Here is a 21,694-nt window from a genome sequence, read left to right as displayed (position 1 = left end):
TTTGCAAACACACCCTAATTGAATGTTTGCGTTTGAATTCAATGGCACTTTTTTTTTTTTTTAGAAAGGAAGAGCAGTGAGAGCATTTACCCGCTGGCTGCTGGCCTAGATTGTAACCTCGGGCAGGACGTGTGGATACGTCACTTCCATGGTTACGGGATAGGGGCCCTCTGTCCTCCCGTCAGCGTGAAACTGGAAAATGTTTTTTGGTTTGTTGGATTTCATTGTTGTGCATGGGTGGAGGGGACAGCGGGCAGTGGGTGGTGGGAGGCACAGAGTCACGAGGACTTTAGAGTGGGTGTCGTTTTGGGGGGAGTGGGAAACAGAGATAAACAGGGTTCTGATGATGATGATGATGGAGGCACGCGGACAGTTCCTGATGTCCTTCTGTGTTTTAGAGGGCCGGTTAAGGGTGCTACGCTTGATTTGAGGCGCTTTATTATCTAACGTCATATGACGCCGAAACACGGTGGACGAAAGTAAAAGTTGGGATGGTAAGAAACGTTTACAGAAGTCGTGTTTTGTATCATCATCGTATCGTTCCCTTTGTGTTTCATTGTCACGCAAATATGTTCTGAACGCTCTGAGCAGCAATATGCAGAAACAACTTCCGTATTGCTTCCACTGATGGGGACGCTCGGACACTGACACACCAGGCCAACGATCAGCTGTCGATCAATGACGAGGTCCTGGTTTTAGCGGTGTGTCCTGCACTGTCGGCCCTAGTCAACTGATCGGTAGAATCGGCGGCGTAGTCTGTCGCTGAGAGAATTAGAGAATGACCGATATGTCCACATCAGAGGCTTCAAGTGAAGCAGATAAGAAATATCTATTAGATTTAGGCAAGTTTTTGGAAATGTGGTCCTAAATTTGATGTTGTGTAATTTAAGTGAACATTCATCTTGATCATGACGCACAGAAATGACTGAAGCCTAATTTAATTTGAAGGGAAAAACATGTTCTGTGCAGCTTGACTTCCTCATTCTTGTCTTCTGTTGGATTCAGACTGCAGGCAGATCAGTATTTTTTATTCAACGTTTTTTTCTCCCGCAGCTGATTTAATGTGTTTACATTATTTGCGAGTCCGTTCACCTGCGTGTTTGTGATGCTCGGGCACGTAAACCTCGGATTCAAATATTTGTCTTGGTGTGTGTGCGAGTGTATTCTCGCCTTGTTTGTGATTTGCTTGTTTATTTTCTCTGAGTACATATCTGTGTTTGCATTCAGACGGCGTGTTTGTGTCCGGTTGGTATGCGCACGTCTGTGTTTGTGTGGAGTGCGGAGGAAAAAGACGACGACCGATCATGAGCTGATTTTAAAACAGACGCACGGCTGTGTGACTGGTGCAGGGACACGACTTTTAAATTCATTTCACATTTCAATATTAACAATTTTTCTGATTATCACGTTAATGATGTCCGTCAGAAATCACAGAATCTAGTCGATCTAAATGGTCTTTAATTTGTGTTAGTACTCCATTAAGAATCATATGAACATATACAAATTAAAAAGTGGCTATCAACTCATTTTTAAAAGCACAGTTTTACTGCATGACTGCAGCGTCTGGACTTTTAGGGTCAGTTCAGTCTTTGCGAGAGGCCGATTCAGTCGATGGAAATGAAATCGTCTCGGAAATTACGTCCAGCTCTGCCCGGTCAATTCATTTTCTGTGTTGAATTTATTTAGTATTGACACAAAAAAAACAATTCAATTTCGCCGTTTTGCTGCAGAGGAAACTGTGTGACTGCAGAATTACTGTGGAGGGGAGATTGAGGGCAAGAGGGTTCAATTTGACACAGTGAACGACGCACAATAGCTTTTCTGCTACTGCGGGGAAACATAAGTGCTTTCTGGGTTATTTTTCAGAAATGACAAGTGTGTGTGTGTGTGTGTGTGTGTCTCTGAGGTGTTACGTCTGTCTAGACATGTGAGAAGGCCCTCACAAGGTCAACAGAGCCCTGCTGCAGGACCGATGCAGTTCACGTCTGTTAATGATTGGGTTTTTAATGTTTGTTAAAGGGCAATTTCACACATTTTTTGAAAATGTTTTTGATCAAGCAGTGCTTAACGTGTGATTCTTTGAACGACAGCGACAAAACAAAACATTTCTTCCAGGTCCAAGATCCTGTTAGCTCTGTAAGCCTCGCTGATTCTGCTCGGAGCACGGATGGGAAGTGTTGGTGTTTACACAGCTATCGCTGCAGCTGTGGACCTCCAGGAGGACAAGGTTTTTCAGGTCCTGGGCTGCAGAAGCACCAGAACCGGAGCCAGGCCCGCAGGCAATGGTATTGAGTTCAGCAGCCTGTACGACACACACAGCCGAGGAGGCAAAAGACAAGACTCTCAGACTCAGACGTTTTATGTCTTGTGATGCTGGACTTGCTTGATATTTAGCCGTGTTAGCAAAGTTGTGAACTAGTTTTTGATCATAAACCAAGTCAGCCCATTTCGACAGACGTTTAGCACGTAGCATGTTGCAGCCAGGTGTCACCGTCTCTGGTTCAGGCTACGTTAGCTTGCTGTTAATGTTCTGGTATGAAGTATGCATGTTTGATTCAAGGCGTGACATTGATGTGACCTTCCTAGTTTTGTTTGTAGTTGGCACACGTTACGTTACATCTGTCAAACTGTTACAGAAACCTTGTACTTTGTATTTATGACCGTTGTGTTGCACTCAAACTGTGGGGGGCGCCAAACTGCACAAATATACTAATATCTATATAATGTTGCTTTAACAATTTCTTTGTATTTGCTATATATTTGCCAAAAAATGTTGGTAAACTCTGATGGGGACACAGATTGGGGATTGTAAAGGTCTGTTGTTGTTGTATATCATCAGTTGTGTGGATTAATTGATTGTCTTCATGTCGGGAGGAGGTAAACACTTGGATTGGTCCACTGAGAGCTGAGAGAGGATGATTGACAGGGCCACAGTAACAATGAGAGAGCTGTTTGGGGAAGGTGAGAGAGAGAGGAGGGGGGCGGGACTATCTGACATTTGGGGATTTTTGGTCTTACCTCACAGTCGGACTCCTCTTTGGTCTTACACTCCCAGGTGTATCTGCTCATGGTTTTCTGAGGGGAGGGGGATGGGGCAAAGGGTTATACTCCTCAAAAACCATACAAGCCATCCTCAGAGAGAGATTGAGAGAGAGTGAGAGACAGGTCGAGACGGACAGACGAGGAGAGAGACTGATCCGACAGAGAGAAGAGAAGACGAGGAGGGAGGGAGCGACAGATCAGAGACGATACGGAGAGATTGAGAGAAAGAGGAGGCAGACAGGAGGAGATAGAAGCAGACAGATAAAATAGACAGAGAGAGATCGAGTGTTGGAGACAGAGTAGGAGTAACTAGACTTCCTGTCAGACGACAGCTGATATTCCCAGCTGAGCTACAGCGTCTCTGAGGTAGAACCCGACTCTGCTGTCTGTGTTACCACGGTCAGTACAAGTTTGTTTCTGGTGAGGTTCTCCACCGTCATGAGTGACACCGGGATATTAGTTTGGGAGAGAGTTGAGAGTTGAGAGTTTTTTGCTGTATTAGAGGGTTTATTTTGGGGGAAAGTGGTCTGGTGTTTGGTTTGGGGAAGCTTACTATACACGTCTAGATGAGTTTTGGTTGGAACATGTTAGAAAATAAACCCGGACTGAAGAGTAGTTGGAAATCTGTACAGTTTGTTTTAAGCTACAAGGGCAAGAAAGGTTGTCAGTTTACACCAAGATGATGTTTTAACTCGTATATCAATGGGGTTGAGGTTCAATTCAGTTTTAATTTATCTCAAAACTGGGTAATACAACTCAAGTCAGCAACATAATGTGAATAAAAAGCAGTTTTGACTTTACAATGCCGATGATGTATTTTTTGTTTTGCAGAAAGAAGTACAGAAGTTATTACGCTAACAAGCTAGCTTCAGCCTGTCCCGGTATGTAGCTCCTGTGCTAACGATGTAAACACTAACACTCCCCTGCAACTCCAAACCTATAGCTACATGGCTAAGTAAGCTAACTAGCTAACGGCAACTATGGTTAGCTGCAATTACAGCGGTCACACAGACACACACACCTAATACACATCGGCAAAGCTAATAAAAAAACATTTATACTTGAAACTTTATTTATTTACTCCTGTAATTGCTAGTTTGCCGTCTTCTTCCCTGAATTTCATATTGTAATTACTAATTTCTTGGGACAATAGCCTGAAACTGGCAGCGGAAATCTGCACTGAGTGCATCCTTGTGCCCGGTACAAACAAAAGATCATAACACTGCTTGATAATCATCAGAGTATATTTGCTAAAACAAACCATTTAAAAGATTTTCCAAGTACTATTCAGTCCAGCGGATGATTTAGGATTTTAGGGGCTCTTATGTGGAGTAGGTGTCGAGTTAGGAAGTTGACATTTACAAGATGTTAGGAGGTGATGATGGATACTTTTTATTACTCTTTTCGAAAATGGCATTAGGGTTGTGGGGTAAATTGAGACGCGACAGAAATGAGACGTCTACAGCTGGAGAGAGATGAGGATTCTAGAGAGGAGACTAATCGGTGTGTCTTTTTACGAGGGGAGAGAAAACTACTGATGGAGTTGTTAGAGGGTGGTACCACATCCTAAAAAGCAAAACAAAATTAAAACAAACTACCTCAGTTGTAGCACTTGAACTACCCATGCTGCTACAACGTTAGCATTGCCGCTACTCGCTACCCATGCTTCGGTTAGTGAGGCACCTGTCGGCTCTCTGCTGCCGCCCGCAGGCAGCCGCGAGGCGTTGCATCTCAGATGTTTATCCTGATAACCCCGACCATTTCTCCCGAATGTCCCACACCTTTATCTTACCTGTTTGTGACATCAATCCTCCCCCCTTCCCCTCCCCCCCGGAAAACCAGAATCAACCCATTTTAGACCGCTCCCTCCCACAGCCCCGCCCATTTTCAGGATAAACAAGTAAAGCAGACATTTTGTTATACATAGAATTGTAAACAGATAGCGAAGCAAAGCTGCGGTGGCTAACATGGCCACCGGGTGGCGCATGTTAGCGATAGAGCCATGACATACCGATGCAAGAGGTGATCAGAGATAGAGCAGGTTAGAAGGAGGTGAGGTGGGGAGGGGTCGCAGTGAAGGATTGTGGGAGCTTTCTCTTTAAAGCGGTCAAACTGAAGCCAGGGACGTCAGAATCATCCAATCGTAATGAATCCTTTAACGACAGCGTCAAACGTTCTTAGGTGTGATGTTGTTCGCTATGATGCCTTTCTGTCGTCATCCTAGGAAAGAAGATGTTTCTTGAAAGTTGCTTTCTAGTAAATGTCTGCACAGTTTCATGTGGATTCAAACAATAAGCTGATTCACGTTGCGTCTTCTCCTTGTCAGCGAGCAGCTTAAATCCTTCTTGGACACATTACAATCAAAATAAACTAGCGGGACGTTATTTGATGCAACGTCTCCACACATTACCTGAACTCTATTTACTTCTCGTAATCTCTCATGTGTTTTGTTTGTTTGTGTGTTTTGCTTGTTTGCCGTCGCCTTCCAAGAACGGATCAATAAGCAATAAACCAGGGGAGCGAAATCAATGAAACGCAATGAAACTATGAGAACAGACAGCTGTGTTGTTGCCATGGTAACACGCCGCCCGGGGGCTCAGTGACTCCTTAAACACTTGTTACTCTGAGATGTTATAGTACATACATCCTGTCAGCAGGGATTGTCGGGTACAAAAGGAGAATAAAAGTGATTTTTCTGGTTTTCTTTAACAGAAGCGTGTTTCTCCTTAAATTTCATTTGGAAAAGGTATTTTTCTGCGCAAGGGAAATAGTTTATTAAGATCTTTTCAAGCACTATACTGCAGCTTTTACTGCTCACCACTTTCAAATGTGTTCTGTGCAGTTCCAGGCAGACATATTTATTTATTTCTGCATGGAAATAACACAGCAAGCCCTTAAAACTAACTGAATCATTCATCGAGAAAGTTGTTTTTAGCCTCTCAAATGTAAGGATGTGCTGCTTGTATCTGTTTTAAGTGAACTGAACATATGTTTGTGTTGTGAAATGTTATATTTTAGGACATTTAAAGCGTGTCACCAAGGGTTCTTATGAGTTAATCATCTGGAAGGTATACGTATATATCAGATATAAGGCCACATTATTAACAACCTTTCTACAATCAAGGTTTGATCAGTTTGTGTCGAAAATGAGAACGCTTTCCATGTGAATCCTACAGATTTCTTTCTCATCCCTTTCAGTGGATGAAATGCGACCTGACGTTAAGAAATAACAAATCTGCTAACGGAACAAGTGAAAATGATCCGAAAACACTCGCTTTATCTCACCGAAGTGTTATTTTCTAGGTGATTGTGTCAAATGTGTAACAAAATAGAAATTAGACACATATTCTGCATGAGATTTTAAGTGTTTTTTCCCCTCGCCAACATGAGAAAACTCCCGCCATCCTTCCTCGCACTTCCACCTCTCCGACCTCCCTCCTTTAGCGTTGCACACCTCCAGAGTATCAGAGAATACTCATGCCCATGCATTAGGGGAGGGGGAAGGGGGGAGTCAGAGGGCCCGGGCAGGGATTGCAGGGGAGATGCAGAAAAAGGGGTGAGAGAGAGGCGAGAACCACGTTACCTGACAGATAATGTTATCATAGTAAGCCAATGCACGGGCATGAGGGACGTTAGGAGGGGTGTCGCACAGTTTCCTTACATTTGGGTGGGAGCCCTCAGCGATGGTGGACAGCGAGAAATTATCATTGTGCTGCTCCGATGTAGGCCGGTACTTACTGCTGGGTGTCGGAAGATGGAGGGGAAAGGGGGGAGGGGGGTGAGAGAGAGGATGGGATGAGGGGAGGAGAAAAGAGTTTCAGGGAAAAGAGTCGGAGAAGAGGCGAGGTAGGATGTAAAGAGATTAGAGGGTTTGGAAGATACGGAGAGCAGAAGGTCGAGAAGGATGAAGGCGTAGAGAGATGAGAATGTAAAGTAAGAGAAGAATAAAAAAGGACATTAAGGGAGACAAGGAAGACGGAAAACAGAGGAGAGAGAGAGAGAAGACAAGAAATAATAAGAGGAGAGTCAAGAGAGGAAAATAATAAGGGGATTTGGAGGTGCAGATAATGAAGAAGAGTTTTTGGAAGATAAGAGAACGAGAAAGTTTGAGGGTTTAGATGAAGAGAAAAAAGAGGGAAGGGAGGAAGAAACGTGGGTGAAGGGACATTTTGCAGACGATGATCCACGAGGTGAGGAGGAGGAGGAGGAGGAGGAGGAGGAGGAGGAGCGAATCCAACAAGGACGAAAGACGAAGAGACGAGGAAAAAAGACAAATGGAGAGACACAGTGGGACAAAAAAGGGGGGCAAGAAAGAGGACAAATTTCAGGAAAGAGATTACATCGTTGAGGAGAATACAGACAGAGGAGAAATAGGAGGGGGGAGAAAAAAAAAAAGCAAGAAAGCAGCATTAGTCAGACAGCAGGTTCACAAGTTCTGTTTGTCAGCTGGCAAACAGGACAAAAACACAGAGACACAAACATTTTATCTGTGATGCAACAAACGTTTGACAGTTGACCGTCATGATTTAGGTACTCGAGTCCCCGAAGAGACTTTGACTATTGCCTGTCTGTGACTAACAGGGAGAAAACTGTTTCTATTTTACACAACACAAACAACTCTTTATGTTTATTATAGATTGTTCCAACGAGAAATGGAAAAACCAAATGCTTTTGTCTGTAATCCGCCTGTGTCCAGAGATAACGGGGTAAAAACTGTACCTCAAAATTGAGAAAATGAAACGCTGCTGAAGTCTGTAAGCACACAGACGATGTGACGGTGTCTTCACCGAAATGAGTTCTGATGATAAACCCTGCAACGCGACGTGAACCTGCTGCTTTTGTGAGCAGTGACGGCTTTCGTTGCGTGATAGAATCGCCGTCAGACACCGATGATGCAAGAAAGTCAGGCAGAAACATCAAACTTTGATGCAGTAAATATGTGGATATTAGAGCCCTGCATGTTCTGCAGCATTTTCAGTCGATGGAGAACTCCACCAGATAACATTAAATCAGAAAAATGACAAATCTGGCTAAAAAAGTTGACAGAAACTTCTTTTAGTTGATGCGATACGTGTTTTAGTGTTATGAACCTGACAAATAAACATATTTTCCAAAAATGTGAAACTTTCTCCTTCTGTTTACACTTGCACATTTATTTTTCCCCACTTTGACAGACATCTGTTTGGAGTTGAGCAGAGATATTCCTGCTGACACGATGCAAACTCCACTTCAGGTATCTAACACTCGAAGTGGAATCAAATAATTACCAGAGAGAAATGTTCAGATTCTGACGAGGTAAAGAAGAAACATCTTTCACGGCTGACGTGTTCGTCTCAGCTCGGTGACGCCGGGGAAACACGGATGATTTCCGTCCTCTCTGATCAGCTGCGCCGATTCGTGAGAACTTGGTGTACCACTTTAAAAAACCGACGCAGACAAACATAGACTTTCCTTTAATCTCGCCAGGGAGGAAGCAAACTTCGGGAGTTCCCTCTTGCCTGCGTTCGACTGAACTCTTTCAATCTCAACCCGCTTTCTTCTTCGCCTCCGACTTCTCAAAAGGGAGGAGAGGTTTGACAGGAGTGTCACAGATTTTTCCCACAGAAAATCCTCCTTCTCACACATGAAACGTTTGTCATTTGACCCGCGCTTATATAAACCTTGACTCAGAACGTGTCGGGACACCAAAGCGGCAGCAACCCTATAAATGTCTCGCTGTGTTTCTCCGTCTCTCCTCTTTCGCTCCCCCGTCATATCTATAGTTAAAGAGGCCGTGATCTACTTCCTGCGAGCTTCCATATTCATATTTCATGAACGCTGTGACAGGACAATCAAAGACAAACAGACAAACCTCACGTCTGAAAGTCTAGAACCAGAAACCAGCTTTGGACGTCTCACTCTCGTGTATTTCTTTGAACACAAAATACCAATTACTGATATTTATCAAATAGAACCGTGCGTTCACAGGGCTTTATAGGCTGTTTACTATAACGAATAAAATATGTGTGCACATTTCTGACTTTTATCCAACTGACTCTGGGTGTGTATTACTTATTTTCAAATCAGTTTGGGATCTCAGGGCTTCAACAGACTTGGATTACACCTGACGAGCTGTATTGGAGCCATGAATGTTGCTTTTCCACGTCTACTTCAGTTGTTCAGGAGGATCCTGCAGCAAAGATCCGGAAATGTTTGGCGGCCTACTAAACTCCAGCTGACATTTTCATCAGCACGGGGGGGATGAGCAGATTTTTAAAAATTTTTTGGGGGGGAAATGATCCTTTAATGAAGAAGTCTTTTCATCTTATACCTTAGTGTTTTTCCTGACGAACACTATGCACTCATTTTGTCTTTCGTTGGGGGACATCAGATCAGAACACACTTCCACGTCTCGCTCCAGAGGGAAGGAACAAACAGCGTATAACACGGCTGCACCTCCTCCATCTTTTCGTCGCTCCTTCCTCTCCTCTCTTCTCTTCTCCTCTCTTTCGGTCTCCATCTTTGACCGGGATGTTGTGGGTCTGATCTCGACTGCGGCAGAGAAACACTGCGACTGCAATTACCCACAGCAGATGGGGGAGTGTGGGAGTCTCATGTATTCATGAGCCTTGTCAGCAGTGCAAACACACACACACACACACACACACACACACACACACACACACACACGCTGAGCCTCTTTCCCTGTAACTGCCCTCTCTTATTCCTTTTTCCCTCGCTTTCACTTTCTCTTTCCATCTCTCCTCTCCTGCTGCAACAGTTTCCCCCTCACTCCCCCCTCCTCCTCCTCCTCCTCCTCCTCCTCTTCTCCTCCTCCTCCGTTTCATCCTGCCCTCCTTTTTCACTCCTCTTATCCGTCACCCTCCTCCTCCTCCTCCTCCTCTTCGATTTCTTTCAGCCGACCACTTGATGAGGCTGTGTTGTCTCTTTCATGCTGCACCCTGCTGCCGCTGCACACACACACACACACACACACACACACACACACACCCCTCAGGTCGCACAGCTGTATGTAGGTCAACCCCGCCTCCCCCCTGCTCCTCCCTCCCTCCCCCCTCCTGTTCAGACTGCCCTACTTTCAGCTGGATCCAGAGTACCAATGACATCACCCTTTTCTCCCCCCACCTCCATTTTATTTATTTTTTTATTTCTGCAAGCTAGCGTTGAGGCTGCGCCACTTTCACCTCCTCACCATCATCTCCATCATTTTATAATCTCCTCCGCCATGACTAGCGAGATAACCTCCCCTCATCGTCCAGATAAAAATAGACCCCCCGTAGCGTGGGATCTGGCGTTGAGCATTCGGTCGCTCGGTTCACATTTGCATCCGCGGCGCTCCATCGCCGGGCTGCTGCTCATCCACGACGGCTCTGTTGCTAGGGAGATGGCCGCCGAAACACCGGCACTGAACCACCACCTCCCTCCACCTCCACCCACCACTTTCTTTTACATTCAATCCAGTCCTTCAATCTGTCTGTCACTCTCCTTCAGTTTAGATTCAGGCCACATCCCTCTCACGGTCTTTTTCTCTTTTTCTTTCTCAGGGATCTTCAGCGGTTTCTCGGGAAAGTTTGATAAAAGATTCAGCCTCTGTAACTTTAAAATGAGGCTGAAAATGTTATATTTTATAAGGAAAAAAGCCAAAAGGGAAATCTGATTCATGTTTGCACGTCCATGGCACATTTTCCAAATTAATATACGTCGACTTTTGCGCCTTGAATCATGTTTTCTTCAGATGCTGGCTCTCATTTACATATTGAACCAATAAAATGCGAGTGAGCTCTGCAGGGACGGACGTATTTAATGGTGTGTCACCTTCTTCTACTTTTGAATATATTAAATAAATCTTATAGTGTTTGAAATGTTTGCTCTGAGTTTGATGGCATCCTGAGCAAGATATACATGTATTTTAACTATATTTTAACAGGATTTCATACGTTGTTTTAGGTTCTATCATGAGAAACTTCAGCTTCAACTCAGTGGCAGGTTTATTAGGTGCACTTTTACAATCGAATGCAATCCGATACAGCTGTTCTGCCGTAACGTGTTTTCTTTTACGATGCCTATAATCGCACTGTTATTGGAGGTGTTAATTCAAACAGCGCAGAGGTTGTAGTCAGTGATGGTGTTTTACTGGACTGCATTATATTCAGAGAGGTAAATAGGTGACAGAAAATTAGACACACCTGTCAATTGAATGTAGTCCTACGGCTCCTTTATGACCTCATTATAGGTGAATTTACACATTTCTGACACTATAAATTAGCCAAATTGTTCAAGTGTTCATCAGTCACAATTTAACCAATCAGATCAACGGACCACATGACTTGGTGAAGATAAGTGATGCTCTAGCAGCTACGCTAACCTCTCGAGGAGTCGCTACTGTTATTTTCAAACCGACAGTCGCTTCTCTTGCAGGTCGTCACACCGAAACATCCAGCTGCATCACGAGGTAATCATCTGCCTCAGATCAATGTCACAGGTGAAGTATACAGTTTACGTTCACACGCACCACAAGGAGCTCGACGCTAAACAAATATCATTAGCAGAGCCCTTTTTTTCTCCCTGAGAGCGTCCACCGGCTTCTCTCCCCGCTGCCTCCTTCGTCTGTTCTGTCATCTGGTTTCTGCCGGCTGCTCACCACCAGCTCTCCTCGCCGCCCCTCCCTCCCTCCCTCCTCCTCCTCCTTCCTTCCTCCTCTCCTCCTGCATTCCTTCATTGTCTTCCTCACTTGTTCGCTTTAAATCGCTTCCTATTTCAGCATTAGACTCTTCTCCTCCTCCTCCTCCCCTTCACACTGTCCTCCTCTCTCTCTCTCTCTCTCTCTTTCTTTGTCGCCCATCCCCCCATCCTCCTCCTCCTCACCCTCATCTTCCACCCATTCTCTATCCTCCTCCTCGTCTATCAGGTTGTTTTTTTTTTAACCTTCTTATGGTCTTCGCAGCCACGAACGCAAACATGTGACGATTCAAACTGCAGTGTCACCTTTACAATCTCACGCCTCTAGTTGTAACGGCAACAATGATTACGATCACGAGTATGAATAAAAACATGTAAATTCATCTAATTATTTCCAATCTAAAGCATCTTCGTATTAATGTAAATGTAACGGAACTGGTGCAGACAAACTAAAACGTCTCCGTATGCTGTGATTGTGGTTGTGAGGTGGAAAAATTGGAAAAGCAACATGTTAAATCTCCGTCATGTGTCCTGACGGAGGCTCAGGCTCTGCTGTCTGACTCATTCTTGCCCATAAATGTAACTTGGAGACGTTTTTTTGTTGTGGAAAACATTTCCTGTGTTCAGAGAAACACAAGCCTCTACAACCTCGTCTTTCTCTTCTCCTGTGAAGGACACATGCTTGTGTTTACGCTTCCTGCTTTTATTCGTTTGTATTAAAAATCTTAACAGTTCTCACTCCATAAACAGTCACCGGGGTAAAAATGAGGGCATTTTTATATTCCTGCAGACGGAGGATGCGTTCAGATTTGTCCGTGACATACGAACCATATTGAGGTTTATACATCCTGTTCACATAACATGTATATGAGCTGATTTGAATGTCAGGAGGTGGATTGGATGTTCGTGGCATTACACAAGACGGCTGCCAAGCCAGAGACCACTGTTCAAGACTGTGTTTCAACATTTGTAATTGTGAAACCACTAGATAGTTTTGATGAAACGTGTTTATCGCGACAACCCAGACAAAATGTGATCTTTTCCTACCTCTAACCAAGTAGTTTTTATGCCTTGTGCCTTTGTGCTGTCATGCCAAGAATTGGATCTTAAAGAAACACAAATTTCAACGTGTGTGGTTTGAAGAAATGTAACTTTTTAACATTAATTCTGCCGATTAAAAGAGTTTCTCTGCTGTGACCTGCTGACTTTTTGCATAAGTTTTCATCTCCTAGCCTCACTCTCACACACCTAGTGAGTTCATAAAAATTCAAGTAAAAAAATGTGAATATATAGAAGATTATTAAGAACGAATACACCTGTTCTCTAACCAAAAAATGCACCTCCAGCTGACCAAACCTGCAGATCAGCTGATTAAATAAGATAAGACACTGGAGGTTTTTTCCTCTGCAGATCTTTAAGCATCCTTTAAATTAGTTGGTTAATGTATTCTAATCATTTCCTTCCATTAGTTTCACTTTCAACGCCTGCATTTAATATAAAACTGCATCAAACTGCTCCCCCCTAACAGCTTCTGTCAGACGAGGAATAGCACATCTTTTGAAAGCCACTGGTTGCATGGCAACTGGTGGCACCTCGTAGTGTCACGTGTCATCAATACCAATGCTTTGTATGGGTGGACAATTTGGCAGATTAACGTGGAAGCGAAAAGGAAAAGTCACCACCAAAAAAAACGCTGAAAGTTTGAGGAGAAAAGGAGGTTTCAAGATAAATGGAGCAACTCGTATTTTTGTCAGACCTCAGGGGACAAATAAAGTGATCTGCCTCGTCTGCAAACAGATGAATTTGGTGCTCGAGGAATTTAATGCTAAGCACAGGAGCTGTTACTAATCCTTAGACAAGTTTGCGGGTTTCCTAAATCATATGCTTGCTCCTTAAATTGGCTCTCAGTCGTCAATACTTTCAGAATCCCTGTATTAAATGCAAAAATCTGAGGAATAAAAGGGTAAATTGCTCTTCGGTCAGGCGGATGGCACTTCATTTTCACAGCAAGACCACAACTTGTAACCACGAGCCACAAGTACATATTGATCGTTGTTCTAAGCCGTCATCCGAAGTCATTTGGGATTAACTAGCGTAGATTCAACCGAGTTTTATTGACTTAAACTTGACAAAAGTCCTGCTGGTGAGTTTCTGTCCCACATCAGAAAAATGCTCAGACTACCTTTTCGTTGACTTCTTGTTCAGGTGCGACAACTTTTCGGGATGTAAACATGAATTCCTGCAGACATTTGGACCCGATCAACACATTTCACGACACAAATATAAAACGCCTGCTCACTTCTAAGCTTCGGGACTATTTCCCCTCTCTGCAACTCACTTCTAGACATCACGAGACGTATTGATTGAACTTCAATTTGTGTTTTAATGTTGCCAGTTTGTCTGCTCGGCCTCTAGATTTTATTTCCACCAAACTTATTTTCCCCCTCCTCTCCCTCTCGCTCTCTCTCTCTCTCTATCGACAAATCTGTCTCTTCTCTAAAACTTCACACTAAACACGAGCCAGGGCAGCAGTTCGGCCCGGAGGCAGAGCCAGCCACAGAAACAAAGCCTTTCTCCTTCAATCTTTAACATCGATGGGAGTAATGTACCGCAGCCGAGGGTTCAGTGTCTGCCGGGTAACTGATAATAAATCTGCTGCGCCAGAACGCCTTTGAGCAAAGCACTAAAGACTTTACTTTTTTTTTTTAGTTTTCTTTGATTGATCTTTTTAAACTTGGACAAATGAATCCACTGATTTAAAGACGAGCCCGCAGGACGGAGCGTGAACACTAAAAAGGAGATCCTTAACGTGAGAGTTTCTCTTGGGTTTGCATGATTCTTCATCAGAAACACGCCGCCCGATGGGAGGTTGAAAGGTCTTACATCTTCGTTTTACTTCAAGCCCTTCGTAACATCGTGGGAAATAAATCTAGGGAATACATTTTTACACTCAGTGGCTGTATTTTTTCATGCTTTACCTTCTCTGAACTGAAGTGAATCATGATTTGCGAGCTGGGGAAGGATGACCCACTTGGCCAAGAAAAAACGATGAAGCAGATTAAGCACTTCCACTGTTTTAAATTAATTATCACCGAGCTCAAACTCAGCCTCACCTGCGCTTACGCAGCTTCTTGTTCTCCGTCTTGAGCACGTGGAGCTTCTTGGCAAAGCAGACGATGATCATGAAGAGCAGCAGGACCACCAGAGCCGAGGCGCCCACGGCCAGACACATCACCTGGAACTCGGTCACCACCGACTCGCAGCGAGCACCCTTGTGCCAGATGTAATCCTGGACGTTACATCTGAAAAAGGGAGGAAAAGAGGAGAGGAAATAGAGGGAAGAAGGGTCAAAGGAGGGAAAGTTTTGAAGTGTAGAGACGTGGCAGAGAGAGGATGATGAAGATAAAAGGTGTGAAATAAAGGGAGAAGGAAGAGGAAACAAAAGAGGAAATGTTTAGTTGGGTAAAACCGCATCTTTGTGATTCTATAAGATGCTCAGACTGAGTGAATTGCGTGTAATCGAGTCAGTATTTGTTTTTACAGCTGAGCGAGAGCCACGTATTTTGCTTTTAAGTATCATTGAACTGTCACGCTCGCTTTAAACGCCTCGATATTCCCATCCAGTCTGTTTACGAACATTTAGGATTTCCTCTCTGTTCCTGATTATATTTAACAGCCTCGGTGTGGAAGTCTGAATCACTCTCTCCATATTTAGATCTAAAAACTTGTTTTCATGTCGCATGTTACGTAAATCTTTAGTGGTATTTTTTTCTGAAGTAATCGACCGCAGGCGTGTTAGCAGCACGGAAGAGTCGCTGGCAGGTTTTGCACGACATTTTTTTATATTCCAAATGGATAATGTCATCGCTTTGTGTGTCTGAAAATAGAGAGTGAAGAAGAAAAAAAAAAAGAGCCCGGGGCATTTTCCCTCTATAAACACACTCGCTGTCACAAACACACACACACACAGACTGTGTCAAAAACACAACCATAAAAGATCTAACACAATACATATGGGCATCCATGTGTGGATGTACATTACCGGCACATATGTGAACACACACACAAAAACACACACAGGCGCCATCTGAGTCCCAGACTCCCTCCGTGGCCGTTTGGCAGAGTACGGCGTCCGCCCGGGGACATAAACGACGGCGGCAGATGGCTTCGTCTACAGACTGTTTGGAGTGTAAAATGGCAAATCTATTTCACCGCTTAACGAGACCATAACTCTGCTGAGCGGCGATGTGTCACTGTCACACCAGAGGAAGAGTGTGTGAACATAGACGGAAGCCGAATGATTAAATCGGTACCATTTATCCGATTGTCCCGAGTTTTAATAGATTGTATTCAGTCTGTGTCTGGACTACGTGTCAATATTACTTTCAATGTTTTCAAACAGGAGCTCCAGTTTAAGGTTAGAAGTTATCGGTGTGTTAGTTTGATACTTCTTTCTCAATCTCCCGGGTGTCTGTGCCTCACAAAGATGTTGAATCAGGACTGTTGGACCCTCTTATGGATCATTGCTCTCTTATGTTTTCCAATCTACTGTAGATTTATCAGTTTTTGTGCCATGAACATGTTAAAGGGATATTCCGGTGTAAGTTTAATCCATGTTCTAAATCACCATGAAACTGTGTTAGACTCCCTCTCGAGAGATCAAGTTAGCAGACCGCTAATTTACGGAGTTTTATCAACCTCAGAAACGACCGCACGACAACAATACACTGCAGTAAATGGATCCAAATATAAACCGCCACCAAAAAGCCACAAATAATGCTCAGAACAGCACCAAACTTCAGCAACAGTACAAATAGGGTCTCAGCACATAGTCCGGGGCATCTAACCTCCGCTAGCTTAGCTGGATTTCTACTGAAAAGCTGACTAAATTTACCACTCTTCTGCAGCAGCTTCCTGTCGACGGGAAGTCCCGACGAGTCGATTACCGAGTGCAGTAGAGTTCTGCGGCTCATGGATGAAAATGTATGATTATGACTCCATGGAAAAGCAATCAAAGTTCATATGTGTCTTACCTGCCAGTTTATAACAGTTATTATCGAGAGCGGACAGGGAAAAGAACGGAATTGAGCATTTCTAACCGCACTCGGTAATCGTCGCGTCGGGACTTCCCCGACCCGGAAGCTGATGGAGGAGAGTTGAAATCTGTTTTTAGCTTCACAATAGAAATCCAGCTAAGCTAGCGGAGGTTAGATGCCCCGGACTATGTGCTGAGACCCTATTTGTACTGTTGCTGAAGTTTGGTGCTGTTCTGAGCATTATTTGTGGCTTTTTGGTGGCGGTTTATATTTGGATCCATTTACTGCAGTGTATTGTTGTCGTGCGGTCGTTTCTGAGGTTGATAAAACTCCGTAAATTAGCGGTCTGCTAACTTGATCTCTCGAGAGGGAGTCTAACACAGTTTCACGGTGATTTAGACCATGGATTAAACTTACACCGGAATATCCCTTTAAGTAAAAGACTCTCACCTGTGACACTGGGGCTCACATCCCATCACTGTACTGTTCACTTATTATTTCCCATTTTCTTTCTGTTTTCTGATGCAGTGTGGTTAAGTTTAAGCTATAAAATACTTGATTAGGTTTAAGAAAAGATAGTTTGGCTTACAATAGATCCTGTTACAAAGCATAACTTAACTCCCATGTGCGTCTTTTTCCCAAGTTGCAAAGCTATGATCATGATCAACATGGTCGCCATGGAGGAGAGGAGGTATTGTGGCGCAGTTGCTCTCCTGGATCCACACACTTTACATTTATCTCATACTCTTCATCTATCAGACAGTTTCTCTTTATAACCAGTATATTCTGTGATTCTGTCGGTCGCTTCTGTACAAGCGATTAGTGATGTGTGATACCTCTGATTTCCTTTCCAATCTGACACAAATAAAGACCCTGTAGGCTGGTACACTGACGCAGGTACCAACAGTTGGGAACTTCCACTCCTGCACCTGGATAATGCCAAAGTCAGTTATTGAAGTGGATCACACCTTTTCTTCTTCAGACCGCTGCTGCATCATCATAACCTCATCATGTTCTGTCCTGTGATTAAATCTCAGATGTTTAACACAGTTTGTGGTATCGCCGAACACACATCACATACAGCTTTGTTGTCGTTGCTCTGAGAAGTGAAGCAGCTTCACACACGACTGCGTTTGTGGTCAGCCATCATCAATGTCAACTCTGTCATCTTATGCATCGCTAGAGCAGAAGTTCACATGACTATGGTGTTATTTAGACTAGATCCTGGCGATTTGTGTTGGTACTTTTCATCACCTCTCTGTTGATTATAAAAGTGTAGCTATAAACCATAAAATATGAGGTTCCATCCCAGAAAAGAAAAGTTTAGGGTAGTTATTTCCATACTGATCTAGTGCATGTCTGACTTTTTGAGAAGAAGAATCTTATTTTTAGGGGATAGTTTTCCGATAGTCTAAGGACAGAGTGTTTTGTACACTGTAAAGAAATAAAAAACCCTTTGTGAAGTTGTGATTTTGACCAAACATAAATAAAACTGACTGGACTTGGACATTTTTTCTTGCTGCTTTTCTTTTAGTTGTTTTTGACCGCAGGGCTTTAAAAGTCTCTGCGTGAAGGAGGCACTGTTCATTTCTTTCTCATGTATTTTTCATATATATCAGCGGTGTTGTTTCAGTAGGAGGTGCTGAAAATACATTTTACTTCTGACCTTTTCTGAAGCAGTTCACTGCTTTGTTTCCCAAACCAGTACTCGCAAACTGCGGGCATGCTGAACAACATCCACTGCAGGTGATACACTGGCTACCTCATACATTATTACTTTAAAAAATCTCTTTTACTCCTCTAATAATTTGCATTAAGATGACTTGTGTTTTGTCCCCAGAAGGAAGGCGAGTCCCCAATGTGTTCAACATACTGGTGTCCCCACAGTGCTAGTAATACAAGTTCATCCTCACACACACACCCAGATGAGGGTGTATGAAGTGAATGGAGGTGTCGGGGCGTATGACCACTCCGGCTACGTTCTCTTCATGCTAAGCAGGCTCCTTTCACCGACCCACTTCCTGTATCCTTCCTGAAATCCTTCACGCTTTTATTTTGCCAGCTGAAGGGAAACGCTGGCAACGAGCCAGGAGACATTTTGAAGTGTGGGCATGAGCGAGAGGAAAAAAAAGGGGAAAAGAGAGTGAGAGATGACGCCCAATATCGCAATTTCATCAAGGAGACATCAATGCACTCGACCTCGGAGCGATTCTGCGCTCGCACAAAGACGAGGTTTATGTAAGTCAGAGTGTGGATGGAGGGAGGGACGGAGAGACGGGGATGCATAAAGCACGCAGGCGGGCGAGGATGTGCTGGTCGTCATGGCAACCCAGCTGAGCGGCAAACGGAGCAGATGCGGCGCTGACATGTCATTCCATCACACGCACGCAACCTCGCTCAACCGTCCACAGGGACACAGTTTAGCGGCTAGTTCCTGATTTCTTTTCTTTCTTCCTCTCCACTTCCCTCCCTCGCTCCCTCCCTCCCTCCTCCTCCTTGTCCTCCTCCGTCTCTCCCGCTGCTTGTCCTCTTGAAAATCCCTTTTCTTGTTCACTGGCTCTTTCCCTCCCCATCTCTCTCTCTCCTTCCTCCTCCTCCTCCTCCTCCTCCTCCTCTTCCCTCCTGCACTTTGCCGAGTGCCTCCAGCTGAATCATGTCTCTGCTTTCAGTTCATGCCACTGCTTTTTTTTTCTCCTCTTCTCTGACATCAGGGTGAAAACACAACAGTCCAAAGGTGAACGTTCTGGGTCAGTTATAATTGTAAAGAAATGAAAAAAGAGGACTGAACCGAGCTCTGCCAACAAGTACTGTACTGCCTGATGTCTTATTCCTCTGAGCTCCATTGTTGCACAAAAACTGTTGAGTGTCTTGGACATAAATTAAAGATCTGGACAAATCGAATGTTGACCTGTTTATGGTGCTATATGAAAGTCTGCAGTTTGGTGCATTTCAACAAACCTGCTCATGTTTTTGTTGAACGACAAACTAAACTTATCAGTTTATAACTCATGAACACACTCATGAACATGAACTAATTCCTTTTGTGGGGCCACGTTAACCATCATTGCCACTCCAAGAACTATGTTAAAGAGACATCAGTGAGCTACACCTTTGTAATGGTTTAGATTCTCCTTCACCACAATGAAGACATACACTGGTTATATCGAGTTAATCTCCCATACAGCGTGCTGCTGCTGTAAAAACTCCGTCTGCACCTCCTGATCCAGGACTCCACTGAATCGAAAATATCACCAGACTCCCTCCTCGTCATCATTCTCTCATTGCTTGCAGCCCAAATGCCAAAATTAAAGAGGGCAATGTGCAATTTTTCAGTTTTATGTTGTGACAGTTATGGTCTAGCTTGGTTTAGGAACAAAACCCACTTGGTTACAGTTGGGAAAAGATTATGTTTGGGTGAAAATACCTGGTTTTGTCGCCACAAAACACGTGGCTGGGAGTTGTCTTGACATTGCTTCAAAACTATGGTGGTTTCACGCATACAAATACTGAAACGCCGGCTTTGAAGCGCGTTGTAGAAATATCAATACGGCCCGTATGACGTACAAATGAACGTATCTGTGGTTTGCAGAAACACAACAGTTTCTTCTGCTGCATAGTCACCAACCTCTTTATGCATTTGTCTTTAGTCTTCTGTTTCAGACATTCTTTCCATAATACATTTAATAAGAAGATCTGTGATATGTTTAAGTTCCCTGGGGTTGCCATGCTGTTAAAGGCTACAGGGCACCAAATGTGTTTTGATCTGCAACTGAAAATATTCCCCAACATATGCACGGTTTGTTCCTGCTCCAGTCTGTGCAGAGTGTCTCCAGATTCCGGGGAGAAAACAGAAGCCGACACCAGAGGAAACAATTCTTGGCTGAATTTCGAAGATAATCTTTAGGACTGGATTTCCTCCCCCCCAGAGTCTCCGCTGCACGGACGAGAAATCCAATTGGAAATGACTCTTCATCAGGGACAAAAAACTTCTCCTGTCAGACTTCTTTTCAACATTAATAGCGTGGATGGCTCTCTCGCTGTGTGGACCAGCCTCCCTCGTTCCATCTCGCTTCCCCTATAAAACCTCCCACGCGTCCCACAGGCCTTCCTATTGTGTCCCTCAGCACAGTTTTTCTTCCTCCCCAGCCCGTCATTATCTCCATCAACGCGACTCTCCCCTGCCGCATTTAAAAGCATTGTCGCGGCTCGGCAGAAATACAACAGAATTAACATCGGGGACATTACAAAGAAACTAACAAATCCTCCCAATGTTTACCTGATTAGGCTGGTCCTCTGGGGCGAGAGAGAGAGAGAGAGTCTTTAATTTTATTTTTAGAGGGTGACAATGGTGCAGATGGGGCTGTGGCCCTCTAATAAGACCCCCTGTTGGGTTTGATGAGGAGTAATGGAGGGTGAGACGGGAGGAGACGAGGGGGGGTGGTGAAAGGCCAATACAAGACAGACGGTTGGTTTAGTTGGGCGAAAGGCCAGCAGAGGACAGCCAGCGGGAGGCATTTTGGAAACTGAAAATATCAGCTCCAACTGTCGACTGAGTCAATACTGCCGCTTTAAGTGAGACTACGTAATGTGTTACCAACACAAAAATGAATTCCGAGGCGATAAAACACATCTTTTCTCAGTTAGTACACTCAGGGGTCTCGTCGTCGCAGCCTTAATCATTCTGGTATGATTAGTTTTATTATTCGTTGATAACAATGTGGGAATAATGTGACATTGTCAAAGGTGTTGCTTGTAGTGACAACCCCTCGCAGTGAGTTTCAGCTCATTGTTTAGCTGTTGGGCTTCAACTTTACCATTTTGGTTCAATCTCACTGCTCTCATGGCATCAGTTTTGCACAGACACGCAGCTGTCTTCAGCGAAAATGCTCCAAAATGCCTCAGTACACTACCTGCACCAATAGCTCAAATAGCTGCCA

The 21,694-nt window shown here is 44.0% G+C and overlaps 1 protein-coding gene across 12 annotated transcripts in view; it reads right to left on the bottom strand.

Annotated features, from left to right (window-relative positions):
- The window catches only part of LOC115567143 (chondroitin sulfate proteoglycan 5-like), a 59,225-nt gene that overhangs the window by 2,732 nt on the left and 34,799 nt on the right, over positions 1-21,694 (bottom strand). For 2 of the 12 annotated variants that reach the window (XM_030393423.1, XM_030393421.1), the window contains exons 3-5: positions 14,835-15,023; positions 6,704-6,782; positions 3,019-3,075 (exon numbers count right to left, since the gene is read on the bottom strand). In XM_030393423.1, the coding sequence (XP_030249283.1) occupies positions 3,019-3,075; positions 6,704-6,782; positions 14,835-15,023 (325 nt within the window). Of the gene's footprint in view, positions 1-90; positions 193-3,018; positions 3,076-6,625; positions 6,783-14,834; positions 15,024-21,694 lie in introns of all 12 variants that reach the window. The other 10 variants (XM_030393427.1, XM_030393425.1, XM_030393420.1 and 7 more) reach the window with 7 other exon arrangements.

The sequence above is a fragment of the Sparus aurata genome, chromosome 17 (genome assembly GCF_900880675.1).
Source record: "Sparus aurata chromosome 17, fSpaAur1.1, whole genome shotgun sequence".
Taxonomy (NCBI): Eukaryota; Metazoa; Chordata; class Actinopteri; order Spariformes; family Sparidae; genus Sparus; species Sparus aurata.
Note: the sequence above shows the minus strand (reverse complement) of the source record. Positions and strands in the feature narration are given on the sequence as shown.